Source organism: Cheilinus undulatus, linkage group 1 (assembly GCF_018320785.1).
Source record: "Cheilinus undulatus linkage group 1, ASM1832078v1, whole genome shotgun sequence".
Classification (NCBI taxonomy): Eukaryota; Metazoa; Chordata; class Actinopteri; order Labriformes; family Labridae; genus Cheilinus; species Cheilinus undulatus.
The window spans coordinates 1,768,824-1,785,969 of record NC_054865.1 but is presented as its reverse complement, the minus strand read 5'-3'; the positions used below and the strand labels follow the sequence as shown (position 1 = coordinate 1,785,969).

The 17,146-nt window shown below is 46.9% G+C and overlaps 1 protein-coding gene across 1 annotated transcript in view; it reads right to left on the bottom strand.

Moving 5' to 3' along the window:
• Positions 1-16,009: 16,009 nt before the first annotated feature.
• sh2d7 (SH2 domain containing 7) overlaps positions 16,010-17,146 on the bottom strand; it is a 4,421-nt gene continuing 3,284 nt past the window's right edge. The window contains exons 4-6 of the mRNA XM_041789703.1: positions 17,110-17,146; positions 16,228-16,821; positions 16,010-16,142 (exon numbers count right to left, since the gene is read on the bottom strand). The exon at positions 17,110-17,146 is cut by the window's right edge and continues 206 nt beyond it. Of these exons, the coding sequence (XP_041645637.1) occupies positions 16,098-16,142; positions 16,228-16,821; positions 17,110-17,146 (676 nt within the window). The 3' untranslated portion in view covers positions 16,010-16,097. The remainder of the gene's footprint in view (positions 16,143-16,227; positions 16,822-17,109) is intronic.

The following is a 17,146-nucleotide window of genomic DNA, read 5'->3' as shown; positions in this document are numbered from 1 at the left end:
CTTTGAGCGTAGTATCTTGAAAAAAAAATCAATTTTTATTTTTTTCATTAAAAAAATCATTTGCTTACATTACAAACATGGCAATTGAAGGGTTAAAAGATATGGCAATTATTGAGTATTTGATATTTTTGTTAATGGCACAAGGTGATGAAACAAGGAAAAAATTAAACAGTTAAAAATAAACTAATATAACTGTTTTATTTACAGTAATAACCTCCCTGTGCTTTTATGCACTAGGAGGAAAATTAGGCAGCGATTTGTAGGGATACCAGAGGGTTAATGAAGGAGGCCTTCAGGGTAGACGTCAACAACTTTCATCAAATCAACCCTCAAATTTATTAAATCACTTTCTAATTTATCTCTTTATTCTACTTTCAACATTTGATTTTTGTCACCATGAATCTTTGTAGATATTCAGTGGAGTTTTACTTTTTATTCCAACAAAGAAAGGACAAGTAGTGATGACAATCAGGAAAAAAAAGATAAAACAAAATTAAAATTACATCCTTAAATAGTCATTTGAATTTATCTGCTGGTAAAAATATGTATATATTTTTGGAAAACCTCAGAATGCAATAAAAAAAAGCAAAATGCACACAGAAGATGTTGAATATAAAGTATTTATTTAAAGATTTCAGACATTTAACCGTCCCCTAGAAGTTTAAAAAACCTGAAGTCCCTGTTGCAAAAGACCAGTCCTTTTATATTTTCCAAAATATCTGCATGTCAATATTTTTCAGCAAAGTTTTGCATTTTTCATTTGAAGGTACTGGCGTGTGAGAGATACAGAGAAGATCTTTATGTTGATGAGGAGGAGACGACAACAGAAGGAGAAGCCAGAGGAGGAAACGAGCTCCTCAGAGAGAGGGGGGGCACAGATGTGGATAATGAGGATGGAGTTTGAAAAGAAGAAAAAAGTCCTCATGAAGGAGAGTTCAGAAAGAGCTGAGAGGCCTCCATGATAAAGAGCTCATCATCAAACGAAGGAAGGCTTTGGGCAGGACGAGGTCTCCTGAGGAAGGATCAGTGAGAGGGGAGAAGAGGACAGAAGAAGAGGAGGTCTGGTGTTCAGTTGACTGCATAAAAAGATCTTCATCTTCCATCAACTGTCGACAGTCCACACTGAAGAGGGAAGAAGAAAGCTGGATGTGCAGAAAGATAGACAGAGTTAATGACTGGAGTCAACCTGTCACGGTGGAGCTCTGAGCATCAGGAAGTCAGAGCTGAGTCTGAAACAAATGTTTGAAGAAGCAGGGTGAAGGATATAGTGGCATCTAGTGGTCATGTACAAGATTTCAATTAATGGACACACGCTTCCTTTAAGCTCCCTGTACTTAACCCTCCAGTAAACTCTACGTCTAAGTGAGAGGTAGGGCTACCAATGCTGACACTACCTGTAAAAACTGTTGCTCAGGCTTGTTGGGCCATCTGTTGGGACAATGAAGCTCACAGAAAGACAAATGACATCTAAACACGGCTCAGACTGAACAAGCTCAGCGATATCTACATGAGATCATTCTTCCTGGGCTGTGAGAGGCCCCGATGTGGGCCCCAAAAGGACAGAGGTAATTTTATATAGAATAATTTATATATAAGATGGAGCATCAAAAATACACGTCGAAGCTTTGTGAGAAAACAATTCCTGTCAAAAACAATTCACATTTCAGTTATGAACATTTTAACATGTGACAGACTTCCTGCCATCCTAGACTTACATTCATTTTGAGCCATGGCAACCCCTCTCCAAGATGGCGGCTCATTAAAATATTTCTCCTGTGGTCAGAGGCAGCTAAGGCAAAGTTGTCCAATATAGAACTAAGAAATATGGTGAGCTGACGAATGGACCCTGACAAACCTAGACAATGGACCCTGACAAACCCAGAGAATGGACCCTGACAAACCCAGACAATGGACACTGACAAACCCAGAGAATGGACCCTGAAAAACCCAGATGATGGACCCTGAAAAACCCAGAGAATGGACCCTGACAAACCTAGACAATGGACCCTGACAAACCCAGAGAATGGACCCTGACAAACCTAGACAATGGACCCTGACAAACCCAGAGAATGGACCCTGAAAAACCCAGACAATGGACACTGACAAACCCAGAGAATGGACCCTGACAAACCCAGACAATGGACCCTGACAAACCCAGACAATGGACCCTGACAAACCCAGAGAATGGACCCTGAAAAACCCAGACAATGGACCCTGACAAACCTAGACAATGGACCCTGACAAACCCAGAGAATGGACCCTGAAAAACCCAGATGATGGACCCTGAAAAACCCAGAGAATGGACACTGACAAACCCAGAGAATGGACCCTGAAAAACCCAGATGATGGACCCTGAAAAACCCAGAGAATGGACCCTGACAAACCCAGACAATGGACACTGACAAACCCAGAGAATGGACCCTGACAAACCCAGACAATGGACCCTGACAAACCCAGAGAATGGACCCTGACAAACCCAGACAATGGACCCTGACAAACCCAGAGAATGGACCCTGAAAAACCCAGATGATGGACCCTGAAAAACCCAGAGAATGGACCCTGACAAACCTAGACAATGGACCCTGAAAAACCCAGAGAATGGACCCAGACAAACCCAGACAATGGACCCTGACAAACTCAGAGAATGGACCCTGACAAACCCAGACAATGGACCCTGATAAACCTAGACAATGGACCCTCACAAACCCAGAGAATGGACCCCGATAAACCCAGACAATGGACCCTGACAAACCTAGAGAATGGATCCTGACAAACCCAAAGAATGGACCCTGACAAACCCAGAGAATAGACCCTGATAAACCCAGAGAATGGACCCTGATAAACCCGGACAATGGACCCTGATAAACCCAGAGAATGGACCCTGATAAACCCAGACAATGGACCCTGATAAACCCAGAGAATGGACCCTGATAAACCCAGAGAATGGACCCTGATACACCCAGACAATGGACCCTGATTAACCCAGACAATGGACCCTGATAAACCAAGACAATGGACCATGATAAACCCAGAGAATGGACCCTGATAAACCCAGAGAATGGACCCTGATAAACCCAGAGAATGGACCCTGATAAACCCAGAGAATGGACCCTGATAAACCCAGAGAATGGACCCTGATAAACCCAGAGAATGGACCCTGATAAACCCGGACAATGGACCCTGATAAACCCAGAGAATGTACCCTGATAAACCCAGACAATGGACCCTGATAAACCCGGAGAATGGACCCTGATAAACCCAGAGAATGGACCCTGATAAACCCAGAGAATGGACCCTGATAAACCCGGACAATGGACCCTGATAAACCCAGAGAATGTACCCTGATAAACCCAGACAATGGACCCTGATAAACCCAGAGAATGGACCCTGATAAACCCAGAGAATGGACCCTGATACACCCAGACAATGGACCCTGATAAACCCAGAGAATGGACCCTGATAAACCCAGACAATGGACCCTGTTACACCCAGAGAATGGACCCTGATAAACCCAGAGAATGGACCCTGATAAACCCAGAGAATGGACCCTGATACACCCAGACAATGGACCCTGATTAACCCAGACAATGGACCCTGATAAACCAAGACAATGGACCATGATAAACCCAGAGAATGGACCCTGATAAACCCAGAGAATGGACCCTGATAAACCCAGAGAATGGACCCTGATAAACCCAGAGAATGGACCCTGATAAACCCAGAGAATGGACCCTGATAAACCCGGACAATGGACCCTGATAAACCCAGAGAATGTACCCTGATAAACCCAGACAATGGACCCTGATAAACCCAGAGAATGGACCCTGATAAACCCAGAGAATGGACCCTGATAAACCCAGACAATGGACCCTGTTACACCCAGAGAATGGACCCTGATAAACCCAGAGAATAGACCCTGAAAAACCTAGAGAATGGACCCTGATGAACCCAAAGAATGGACCCTGATGAACCCAGAGAATGGACCCTGACAACTCAGAAAATGGACCCTGAAAAACCTAGAGAATGGACCCTGATGAACCCAAAGAATGGGCCCTGATGAACCCAGAGAATGGACCCTGACAACTCAGAAAATGGACCCTGACAAACCTAGAGAATGGACCCTGACAAACCCAGAGAGTGGACCCTGATAAACCCGGAGAATGGACCCTGATAAACCCAGACCATGGACCCTGATACACCCAGAGAATGGACCCTGATAAACCCAGACAATGGACCCTGATAAACCCAGAGAATGGACCCTGATAAACCCAGACAATGGACCCTGATAAACCCAGAGAATGGACCCTGATAAACCAAGACAATGGACCCTGATAAACCCAGAGAATGGACCCTGATAAACCCAGACAATGGACCCTGATAAACCCAGACAATGGACCCTGATGAACCCAGACAATGGACCCTGATAAACCCAGAGATTGGACCCTGATAAACCCAGAGAATGGTCCCTGTTACACCCAGAGACTGGACCCTGATTAACCCAGAGAATGGACCCTGAAAAACCCAGAGAATGGACCCTGACAAACCTAGACAATGGACCCTGATTAACCCAGAGAATGGACCCTGACAAACCCAGACAATGGACCCTGACAAACCTTAAGAATGGACCCTGATGAACCCAGACAATGGACCCTGACAACCCAGAAAATGGACCCTGACAAACCTAGAGAATGGACCCTGACAAACCCAGAGAATGGACCCTGAAAAACCCAGAGAATGGACCCTGATGAACCCAGAGAATGGACCCTGACAACTCAGAAAATGGACCCTGACAAACCTAGAGAATGGACCCTGACAAACCCAGAGAGTGGACCCTGATAAACCCGGAGAATGGACCCTGATAAACCCAGACCATGGACCCTGATACACCCAGAGAATGGACCCTGATAAACCCAGACAATGGACCCTGATAAACCCAGAGAATGGACCCTGATAAACCCAGACAATGGACCCTGATAAACCCAGAGAATGGACCCTGATAAACCAAGACAATGGACCCTGATAAACCCAGAGAATGGACCCTGATAAACCCAGACAATGGACCCTGATAAACCCAGACAATGGACCCTGATGAACCCAGACAATGGACCCTGACAAACCCAGACAATGGACCCAGATAAACCCAGACAATGGACCCTGATGAACCCAGACAATGGACCCTGATAAACCCAGAGATTGGACCCTGATAAACCCAGAGAATGGTCCCTGTTACAACCAGAGAATGGACCCTGTTACACCCAGAGACTGGACCCTGATTAACCCAGAGAATGGACCCTGAAAAACCCAGAGAATGGACCCTGACAAACCTAGACAATGGACCCTGATTAACCCAGACAATGGACCCTGATAAACCCAGACAATGGACCCTGACAAACCTTAAGAATGGACCCTGATGAACCCAGACAATGGACCCTGACAACCCAGAAAATGGACCCTGACAAACCTAGAGAATGGACCCTGATGAACCCAGAAAATGGACCCTGACAACCCGGAAAATGGACCCTGACAAACCCAGACAATGGACCCTGATAAACCCAGAGAATGGACCCTGATAAACCCAGAGAATGGACCCTGATTAACCCAGAGAATGGACGCTGACAAACCTAGGGAATGGACCCTGATAAACCCAGAGAATGGAACCTGAAAAACCCAGACAATGGACCCTGACAAACATAGACAATGGACCCTGATAAACCCAGAGAATGGACCCTGATAAACCCAGACCATGGACCCTGACAAACCTAGAGAATGGAACCTGATGAACCCAAACAAAGGACCCTGATGAACCCAGAAAATGGACCCTGACAACCCGGAAAATGGACCCTGACAAACCCAGACAATGGACCCCGACAAACCAAGAGAATGGACCCTGACAAACCCAGAGAATGGACCCTGATAAACCCAGACAATGGACCCTGATAAACCCAGAGAATGGACCCTGATAAACCCAGACAATGGACCCTGATACACCCAGAGAATGGACCCTGATAAACCCAGAGAATGGACCCTGATACACCCAGACAATGGACCCTGATAAACCCAGAGAATGGACCCTGATAAACCCAGAGAATGGACCCTGATAAACCCAGAGAATGGACCCTGATAAACCCAGACAATGGACCCTGATAAACCCAGAGAATGGACCCTGATAAACCCAGACCATGGACCCTGACAAACCTAGAGAATGGAACCTGATGAACCCAAACAAAGGACCCTGATGAACCCAGAAAATGGACCCTGACAAACCCAGACAATGGACCCTGACAAACCAAGAGAATGGACCCTGACAAACCCAGAGAATGGACCCTGATAAACCCAGACAATGGACCCTGATAAACCCAGAGAATGGACCCTGATAAACCCAGACAATGGACCCTGATACACCCAGAGAATGGACCCTGATAAACCCAGAGAATGGACCCTGATACACCCAGACAATGGACCCTGATAAACCCAGAGAATGGACCCTGATAAACCGAGAGAATAGACCCTGATGAACCCAGAGAATGGACCCTGATAAACCCAGACAATGGACCCTGATAAACCCAGAGAATGGATCCTGAAAAACCCAGATGATGGACCCTGATAAACCCAGACAATGTACCCTGATAAACCCAGACAATGGACCCTGACAAACCCAGAGAATGGACCCTGATAAACCAAGAGAATTGACCCTGAAAAACCCAGACCATGGACCCTGATACACCCAGAGAATGGACCCTGATAAACCCAGACAATGGACCCTGATAAACCCAGACAATGGACCCTGATAAACCCAGACAATGGACCCTGACAAACCCAGACAATGGACCCTGACAAACCCAGAGAATGGACCCTGATAAACCCAGAGAATGGACCCTGATAAACCCAGACCATGTACCCTGATGAACCCAGACAATGGACCCTGATAAACCCAGAGAATGGACCCTGACAAACCCAGAGAATGGACGCTGATAAACCCAGAGAATGGACCCTGACAAACCTAAAGAATGGACCCTGATGAACCCAGACAATGGACCCTGATAAACCCAGAAAATGGACCCTGACAAACCTAGAGAATGGACCCTGAAAAACCCAGAGAATGGACCCTGATAAACCCAGAGAATGGACCCTGATAAACCCAGAGAATGGACCCTGATTAACCCAGAGAATGGACCCTGAAAAACCCAGACAATGGACGCTGACAAACCGAGACAATGTACCCTGATAAACCCAGAGAATGGACCCTGATAAACCCAGACCATGGACCCTGACAAACCTAGACAATGGACCCTGATAAACCCAGAGAATGGACCCTGAAAAACCCAGACAATGGACCCTGACAAACCTAGACAATGGACCCTGATAAACCCAGACCATGGACCCTGACAAACCTAGAGACTGGACCCTGATGAACCCAAAGAATGGACCCTGATGAACCCAGAGAATGGACCCTGACAACCCAGAAAATGGACCCTGACAAACCCAGAAAATGGACCCTGTTACACCCAGAGAATGGACCCTGACAAACCCAGAGAATGGACCCTGACAAACCCAGAGAATGGACCCTGATAAACCCAGAGAATGGACCCTGAAAAACCCAGACCATGGACCCTGATACACCCAGAGAATGGACCCTGATAAACCCAGACAATGGACCCTGATGAACCCAGACAATGGACCCTGACAAACCCAGACAACGAACCAGATAAACCCAGACAATGGACCCTGATGAACCCAGAAAATGGACCCTGATAAACCCAGACAATAAACCTGATAAACCCAGAGAATGGACCCTGATAAACCCAGACAATGGACCCTGATAAACCCAGAGAATGGACCCTTTTACACCCAGAGAATGGACCCTGAAAAACCCAGAGAATGGACCCTGTTACACCCAGAGAATGGACCCTGTTACACCCAGAGAATGGACCCTGTTACACCCAGAGAATGGACCCTGTTACACCCAGACAATGGACCCTAATAAACCCAGAGAATGGACCCTGTTACACCCAGAGAATGGACCCTGTTACACCCAGAGAATGGACCCTGTTACATCCAGAGAATGGACCCTGATAAACCCAGACAATGGACCCTGATAAACCCAGAAAATGGACCCTGACAAACCCAGAGAATGGACCCTGAAAAATCCAGACAATGGACCCTGACAATCCTAGAGAATGGATCCTGACAAACCCAAAGAATGGACCCTGACAAACCCAGAGAATGGACCCTGTTACACCCAGAGAATGGACCCTGACAAACCTAGACAATGGACCCTGAAAAACCCAGAGAATGGACCCTGATGAAACCAGACAATGGACCCTGATAAACCCAGAGAATGGATCCTGATAAACCCAGAGAATGGACCCTGACAAACCTAGGGAATGGACCCTGATAAACCCAGAGAATGGACCCTGAAAAACCCAGACAATGGACCCTGACAAACCTAGACAATGGACCCTGATAAACCCAGAGAATGGACCCTGACAAACCCAGAGAATGGACGCTGATAAACCCAGAGAATGGACCCTGTTACACCCAGAGAATGGACCCTGTTACACCCAGGGAATGGACCCTGATTAACCCAGAGAATGGACCCTGACAAACCCAGAGAATGGACCCTGATAAACCCAGAGAATGGACCCTGACAAACCCAGAGAATGGACCCTGATAAACCCAGACAATGGACCCTGACAAACCTAAAGAATGGACCCTGATGAACCCAGACAATGGACCCTGATAAACCCAGAAAATGGACCCTGACAAACCTAGAGAATGGACCCTGAAAAACCCAGAGAATGGACCCTGATAAACCCAGAGAATGGACCCTGATAAACCCAGAGAATGGACCCTGATTAACCCAGAGAATGGACCCTGAAAAACCCAGACAATGGACGCTGACAAACCGAGACAATGTACCCTGATAAACCCAGAGAATGGACCCTGATAAACCCAGACCATGGACCCTGACAAACCTAGGCAATGGACCCTGATAAACCCAGAGAATGGACCCTGAAAAACCCAGACAATGGACCCTGACAAACCTAGACAATGGACCCTGATAAACCCAGAGAATGGACCCTGATAAACCCAGACCATGGACCCTGACAAACCTAGAGACTGGACCCTGATGAACCCAAAGAATGGACCCTGATGAACCCAGAGAATGGACCCTGACAACCCAGAAAATGGACCCTGACAAACCCAGAAAATGGACCCTGTTACACCCAGAGAATGGACCCTGACAAACCCAGAGAATGGACCCTGACAAACCCAGAGAATGGACCCTGATAAACCCAGAGAATGGACCCTGAAAAACCCAGACCATGGACCCTGATACACCCAGAGAATGGACCCTGATAAACCCAGACAATGGACCCTGATGAACCCAGACAATGGACCCTGACAAACCCAGACAATGAACCTGATAAACCCAGACAATGGACCCTGATGAACCCAGAAAATGGGCCCTGATAAACCCAGACAATGAACCTGATGAACCCAGAGAATGGACCCTGATAAACCCAGACAATGGACCCTGATAAACCCAGAGAATGGACCCTTTTACACCCAGAGAATGGACCCTGAAAAACCCAGAGAATGGACCCTGTTACACCCAGAGAATGGACCCTGATAAACCCAGACAATGGACCCTGATAAACCAAGAGAATAGACCCTGATAAACCCAGACAATGGACCCTGATAAACCCAGACAATGGACCCTGATAAACCCAGAGAATGGATCCTGATAAACCCAGACAATGGACCCTGATAAACCCAGACAATGGACCCTGATAAACCCAGACAATGGACCCTGATGAACCTAGACAATAGACCCTGACAAACCCAGACAATGAACCTGATAAACCCAGACAATGGACCCTGATGAACCCAGAAAATGGACCCTGATAAACCCAGACAATGAACCTGATAAACCCAGACAATGGACCCTGATGAAACCAGACAATGGACCCTGATAAACCCAGAGAATGGACCCTGACAAACCCAGACAATGGACCCTGATAAACCCAGACAATGGACCCTTTTACACCCAGAGAATGGACCCTGAAAAACCCAGAGAATGGACCCTGTTACACCCAGAGAATGGACCCTGTTACACCCAGAGAATGGACCCTGATAAACCCACACCATGGACCCTGATGAACCCAGAGAATGGACCCTGATAAACCCAGAGAATGGACCCTGTTACACCCAGAGAATGGACCCTGTTACACCCAGAGAATGGACCCTGTTACACCCAGAGAATGGACCCTGTTACACCCAGACAATGGACCCTGATAAACCCAGAGAATGGACCCTGTTACACCCAGAGAATGGACCCTGTTACACCCAGAGAATGGACCCTGTTACATCCAGAGAATGGACCCTGATAAACCCAGACAATGGACCCTGATAAACACAGAAAATGGACCCTGACAAACCCAGAGAATGGACCCTGAAAAATCCAGACAATGGACCCTGACAATCCTAGAGAATGGATCCTGACAAACCCAAAGAATGGACCCTGACAAACCCAGAGAATGGACCCTGATAAACCCAGAGAATGGACCCTGATAAACCCAGAGAATGGACCCTGATAAACCCGGACAATGGACCCTGATGAAACCAGACAATGGACCCTGATAAACCCAGAGAATGGACCCTGATAAACCCAGAGAATGGACCCTGATAAACCCAGAGAATGGACCCTGTTACACCCAGAGAATGGACCCTGACAAACCCAGAGAATGGACCCTGATAAACCCAGAGAATGGACCCTGTTACACCCAGAGAATGGACCCTGATAAACCCAGACCATGGACCCTGTTACACCCAGAGAATGGACCCTGATAAACCCAGAGAATGGACCCTGTTACACCCAGAGAATGGACCCTGTTACACCCAGAGAATGGACCCTGTTACACCCAGAGAATGGACCTTGTTACACCCAGAGAGTGGACCCTGTTACACCCAGAGAATGGACCCTGATAAACCCAGACAATGGACCCTGATAAACCCAGAGAATGGACCCTGACAAACCCAGAGAATGGACCCTGACAAACCTAGACAATGGACCCTGAAAAACCCAGAGAATGGACCCTGACAAACCCAGACAATGGACCCTGATAAACCCAGAGAATGGACCCTGACAAACCTAGACAATGGACCCTGAAAAACCCAGAGAATGGACCCTGACAAACCCAGACAATGGACCCTGAAAAACCCAGAGAATGGACCCTGACAAACCCAGACAATGGACCCTGACAAACTCAGAGAATGGACCCTGACAAACCCAGACAATGGACCCTGACAAACCTAGAGAATGGATCCCGACAAACCCAAAGAATGGACCCTGACAAACCCAGAGGATGGACCCTGATAAACCCAGAGAATGGACCCTGAAAAACCCAGACCATGGACCCTGATACACCCAGAGAATGGACCCTGATAAACCCAGACAATGGACCCTGATGAACCCAGACAATGGACCCTGATGAACCCAGACAATGGACCCTGACAAACCCAGACAATGAACCTGATAAACCCAGACAATGGACCCTGATGAACCCAGAAAATGGACCCTGATAAACCCAGACAATGAACCTGATAAACCCAGACAATGGACCCTGATAAACCCAGAGAATGGACCCTGACAAACCCAGACAATGGACCCTGATAAACCCAGAGAATGGACCCTTTTACACCCAGAGAATGGACCCTGATAAACCCAGACAATGGACCCTGTTACACCCAGAGAATGGACCCTGATAAACCCACACCATGGACCCTGTTACACCCAGAGAATGGACCCTGATAAACCCAGAGAATGGACCCTGTTACACCCAGAGAATGGACCCTGTTACACCCAGACAATGGACCCTGATAAACCCAGAGAATGGACCCTGTTACACCCAGAGAATGGACCCTGTTACACCCAGAGAATGGACCCTGTTACACCCAGAGAATGGACCCTGATAAACCCAGACAATGGACCCTGATAAACCCAGAGAATGGACCCTGACAAACCCAGAGAATGGACCCTGAAAAATCCAGACAATGGACCCTGACAAACCTAGAGAATGGATCCTGACAAACCCAAAGAATGGACCCTGACGAACCCAGAGAATGGACCCTGATAAACCCAGAGAATGGACCCTGACAAACCCAGAGAATGGACCCTGACAAACCCAGACAATGGACCCTGACAAACTCAGAGAATGGACCCTGATGAACCCAGACAATGGACCCTGATAAACCCAGACAATGAACCTGATAAACCCAGACAATGGACCCTGATGAAACCAGACAATGGACCCTGATAAACCCAGAGAATGGACCCTGACAAACCCAGAGAATGGACCCTGATAAACCCAGAGAATGGACCCTGTTACACCCAGAGAATGGACCCTGATAAACCCAGAGAATGGACCCTGTTACACCCAGAGAATGGACCCTGTTACACCCAGAGAATGGACCCTGTTACACCCAGAGAATGGACCTTGTTACACCCAGAGAATCGACCCTGTTACACCCAGAGAATGGACCCTGATAAACCCAGAGAATGGACCCTGTTACACCCAGAGAATGGACCCTGTTACACCCAGAGAATGGACCCTGTTACACCCAGAGAATGGACCTTGTGACACCCAGAGAATCGACCCTGTTACACCCAGAGAATGGACCCTGACAAACCCAGAGAATGGACCCTGAAAAACCCAGACAATGGACCCTGACAAACCTAGAGAATGGATCCTGACAAACCCAAAGAATGGACCCTGACAAACCCAGAGAATGGACCCTGATAAACCTAGAGATTGGACCCTGATGAACCCAAAGAATGGACCCTGATGAACCCAGAGAATGGACCCTGACAACCCAGACAATGGACCCTGACAAACCCAGACAATGGACCCTAACAAACCCAGAGAATGGACCCTGATAAACCCAGAGAATGGACCCTGATAAACCCAGAGAATGGACCCTGAAAAACCCAGACCATGGACCCTGATACACCCAGAGAATGGACCCTGATAAACCCAGACAATGGACCCTGATGAACCCAGACAATGGACCCTGACAAACCCAGACAATGAACCTGATCAACCCAGACAATGGACCCTGATGAACCCAGACAATGGACCCTGATAAACCCAGACAATGAACCTGATAAACCCAGACAATGGACCCTGATGAAACCAGACAATGGACCCTGATAAACCCAGAGAATGGACCCTGACAAACCCAGAGAATGGACCCTGATAAACCCAGAGAATGGACCCTGTTACACCCAGAGAATGGACCCTGATAATCCCAGAGAATGGACCCTGTTACACCCAGAGAATGGACCCTGATAAACCCAGACCATGGACCCTGTTACACCCAGAGAATGGACCCTGATAAACCCAGAGAATGGACCCTGTTACACCCAGAGAATGGACCCTGTTACACCCAGAGAATGGACCCTGTTACACCCAGAGAATGGACCCTGTTACACCCAGAGAATGGACCCTGTTACACCCAGAGAATGGACCCTGATAAACCCAGAGAATGGACCCTGTTACACCCAGAGAATGGACCCTGATAAACCCAGAGAATGGACCCTGATACACCCAGAGAATGGACCCTGATAAACCCAGACAATGGACCCTGATAAACCCAGAGAATGGACCCTGACAAACCCAGAGAATGGACCCTGAAAAACCCAGACAATGGACCCTGACAAACCTAGAGAATGGATCCTGACAAACCCAAAGAATGGACCCTGACAAACCCAGAGAATGGACCCTGATAAACCCAGAGAATGGACCCTGATAAACCCAGAGAATGGACCCTGTTACACCCAGAGAATGGACCCTGTTACACCCAGAGAATGGACCCTGTTACACCCAGAGAATGGACCCTGATAAACCCAGACAATGGACCCTGATAAACCCAGAGAATGGACCCTGACAAACCCAGAGAATGGACCCTGATAAACCCAGAGAATGGACCCTGATAAACCCAGAGAATGGACCCCGATAAACCCAGAGAATGGACCCTGACAAACCCAGAGAATGGACCCTGATAAACCCAGAGAATGGACCCTGATAAACCCAGAGAATGGACCCTGTTACACCCAGAGAATGGACCCTGTTACACCCAGAGAATGGACCCTGTTACACCCAGAGAATGGACCCTGATAAACCCAGAGAATGGACCCCGATAAACCCAGAGAATGGACCCCGATAAACCCAGAGAATGGACCCTGTTACACCCAGAGAATGGACCCTGACAAACCCAGAGAATGGACCCTGATAAACCCAGAGAATGGACCCTGATAAACCCAGAGAATGGACCCTGTTACACCCAGAGAATGGACCCTGTTACACCCAGAGAATGGACCCTGATAAACCCAGAGAATGGACCCCGATAAACCCAGAGAATGGACCCTGATAAACCCAGAGAATGGACCCCGATAAACCCAGAGAATGGACCCCGATAAACCCAGAGAATGGACCCTGTTACACCCAGAGAATGGACCCTGATAAACCCAGAGAATGGACCCCGATAAACCCAGAGAATGGACCCTGTTATAAGAAAAGGGGTTTACATTTTGAAAAGGCTATAACGTGCTGCATTTTCGTTGCTTGATAAGCGTGGTTAGCATCAGGTTTTAAAAAAATGGTTACCCCAGACTGACTTTACAATGGGCCATGATTTTGCTGACCTCCATGGGCCCCAAAGCTCTCCCCTTTGTCCCCCCTTATGGGCAGCCTTGTTCTTTATCCATGTTCCTTATCTCTTTGAGTCTTAACACCATGTAAACACACCCCTACTTCTACATCAACAGTTCTTGACTTCTAAGTCACTTGGTGATTGGTGGTCTCCGTTAGTTCCTCAACAAAAGTAGAAGTAGTAAAAGCATTTATTCTGTATTATCCAGAATATGTTTGAAATGTTTTATATAGAATAAATTCAATGCCACCTTGGCAGTTATGATTGAAAATGGCAGCAGAGAGACAAGGTGGACAAAGACTTGTTCATCTTCAAACAAAAAGAAAGGTCATGTAAATTTCAGCTTTTTATGGAGCCATAATTCATTACAAACAGAAAGAGACATTAATGACAATAATGACCATGATGTTCAGATATTTTAACCCACTCACTCTCTTCGCTTGCCTGCTGCCCAAGTTCAAATAATCTGCAATGATGTAAACCAGAGATTATATTAATCCATGGTTGTGGTATCTAAAACACCATCTAAAACTAACTTTAGATCAACACAAAAACAAAGAGGTGAAGCTGAGGTCTTCAGCCTCCTGACAAACAACTCTGGCTTACAGTCATAGCAGCCATGCCCCTGATCACGCATAGCTCATTTTTTTCTTCAAACCGAAACAGACAAGTTCTAAAAATGTCCATCCCCCCTACAGTGTGTGTCCATAAAGACATGAACGATTCTGAGCAGAATGTTTTTTTGAACCTGGCTGTAAACATGTCTAATTATAGCAGTACCTTGTCCCTACTTTTTTGAGATGTGTTGCTGCCAACAAATTCAAAGTGAGCTAATGTTATCTCCGTTTCAGTTTTTATATGTTTCTTCTGTGCAATTTTGAATAAAAATGAAGTTGGTAAATTATACATTTTTCTATTGACCTTTTACACAGTGTCCCAACTTTTTTGGAACTGGGGTTGAAGCTGTTAAGGTCTGTGTCTTGTCTGCTAGGCAGACATTACATATTCATCATCATAACCACTGGATGTTCAGCCTTAGACTGCCATATAATGAAGCAGGAAGAACTACAGGAAGTTGCTGTTCTGTTGCTGTACCTCATTCATGTTTTCTGCTGCTAACCAATGACAGACGATGATTCTTCTCTGACATCTGTGGTTAAAGCTCCCCCTAATTAGTCCTGACTTTGGTCCATTTGGGGTTTGTTTTCAGGGGCTGCTGAATGGAGGAGCATGGAACAACTCCCATGATCCTCTGCTGCCCCCAGCATTATCTTTATATTTCGTTTTCATGAGAGCCCTCTGCTGGCAGAATCTCCAGTCATAAAATGTACGACATATTTAAAAGATAAGAAGAAAGTTATTGAGACCTTTGAGTCTTATTTTTATTTCTTCTTGTAGTCTGGTAGGAATTTTTTCCACTTCATATTCTGCAGAGAAAAAAAGAGGAAAAGCAGTTAAACTTTGATTTCTCCTCACAAACATACAAACCTCAGATCCCTCTGTATGACTCACATTTTTCCCCCAAGTTGATTTGGACTTCTGGGTCTTCATGTCTTCCAGAGACTCGTACATGTTGCCTTGGACGGCGGCGGCCTCCCCAGGAATCAGCTCGTATGTGTTTTCAGGTAAACTAGAGTACAAATGGTCCCCTGGTCGTGAAGGAACCTCAGCGTCCTGGTACAGTGGGTTGGTCTTCGACATCTCCATGTCGTCAGCCTGCCGCTCTGACAGAGGGCCGCTCTGACAGTCTCTGTGGTCGTGGAGGGAGTAGGTGTGACAGGTGACCTTCTTCAGAGGAGTCGGCAAAGATGAGAAGGATAATGAAAGCTGGTTGGAATACTCTTCCTCTTCCTCCTCGTCCTCGTCTTCCTCCACACTGAGCCGTGGTAAAGATCTGCTCCTGCTCTCTGCTTGTGTAAACCCAGGTGGACACAGATCTCCTGGAGAGCTGGTGCCAGTGGTCTCAAACAAGTCCAGACTTCCTCTGAGTCTTTCTGATTTATGCAGGGTGGTCTCAGTCCCTCCTAGATGTGATGCTGTGTTTGGCAGAGATTCACTCAGTGAGAAACTCAGAGGAAGGCCTCTTTTAGGGACTGGAGGAAGGCCCTAAAATACATGAAACCACAATAAAAAAAAACACAAATCACTAAACAGACTCCCTGGAGCTGCAGGACTGGTCCTCCTAGTATGATATTACAATCTCAGGACCAAGTTGCTCTCAGTTTGAACTTGCCAGTCGGTTCAAAACTAGGTTGAGGAACCTGAACCTGCCTGTCTGAAAGGCCTATCAGTGTCAGGGACCACATGACCTGCCAACAAAGACTGGCTCAAGACTTGGTAAAGTTTTCAGAGTTTTATCCAGCTGGTTGAAGCAGTAGAATAAGTCCTTCTCACCTGTGATAGCAATGTTGTATCCATAGACACAGCACCC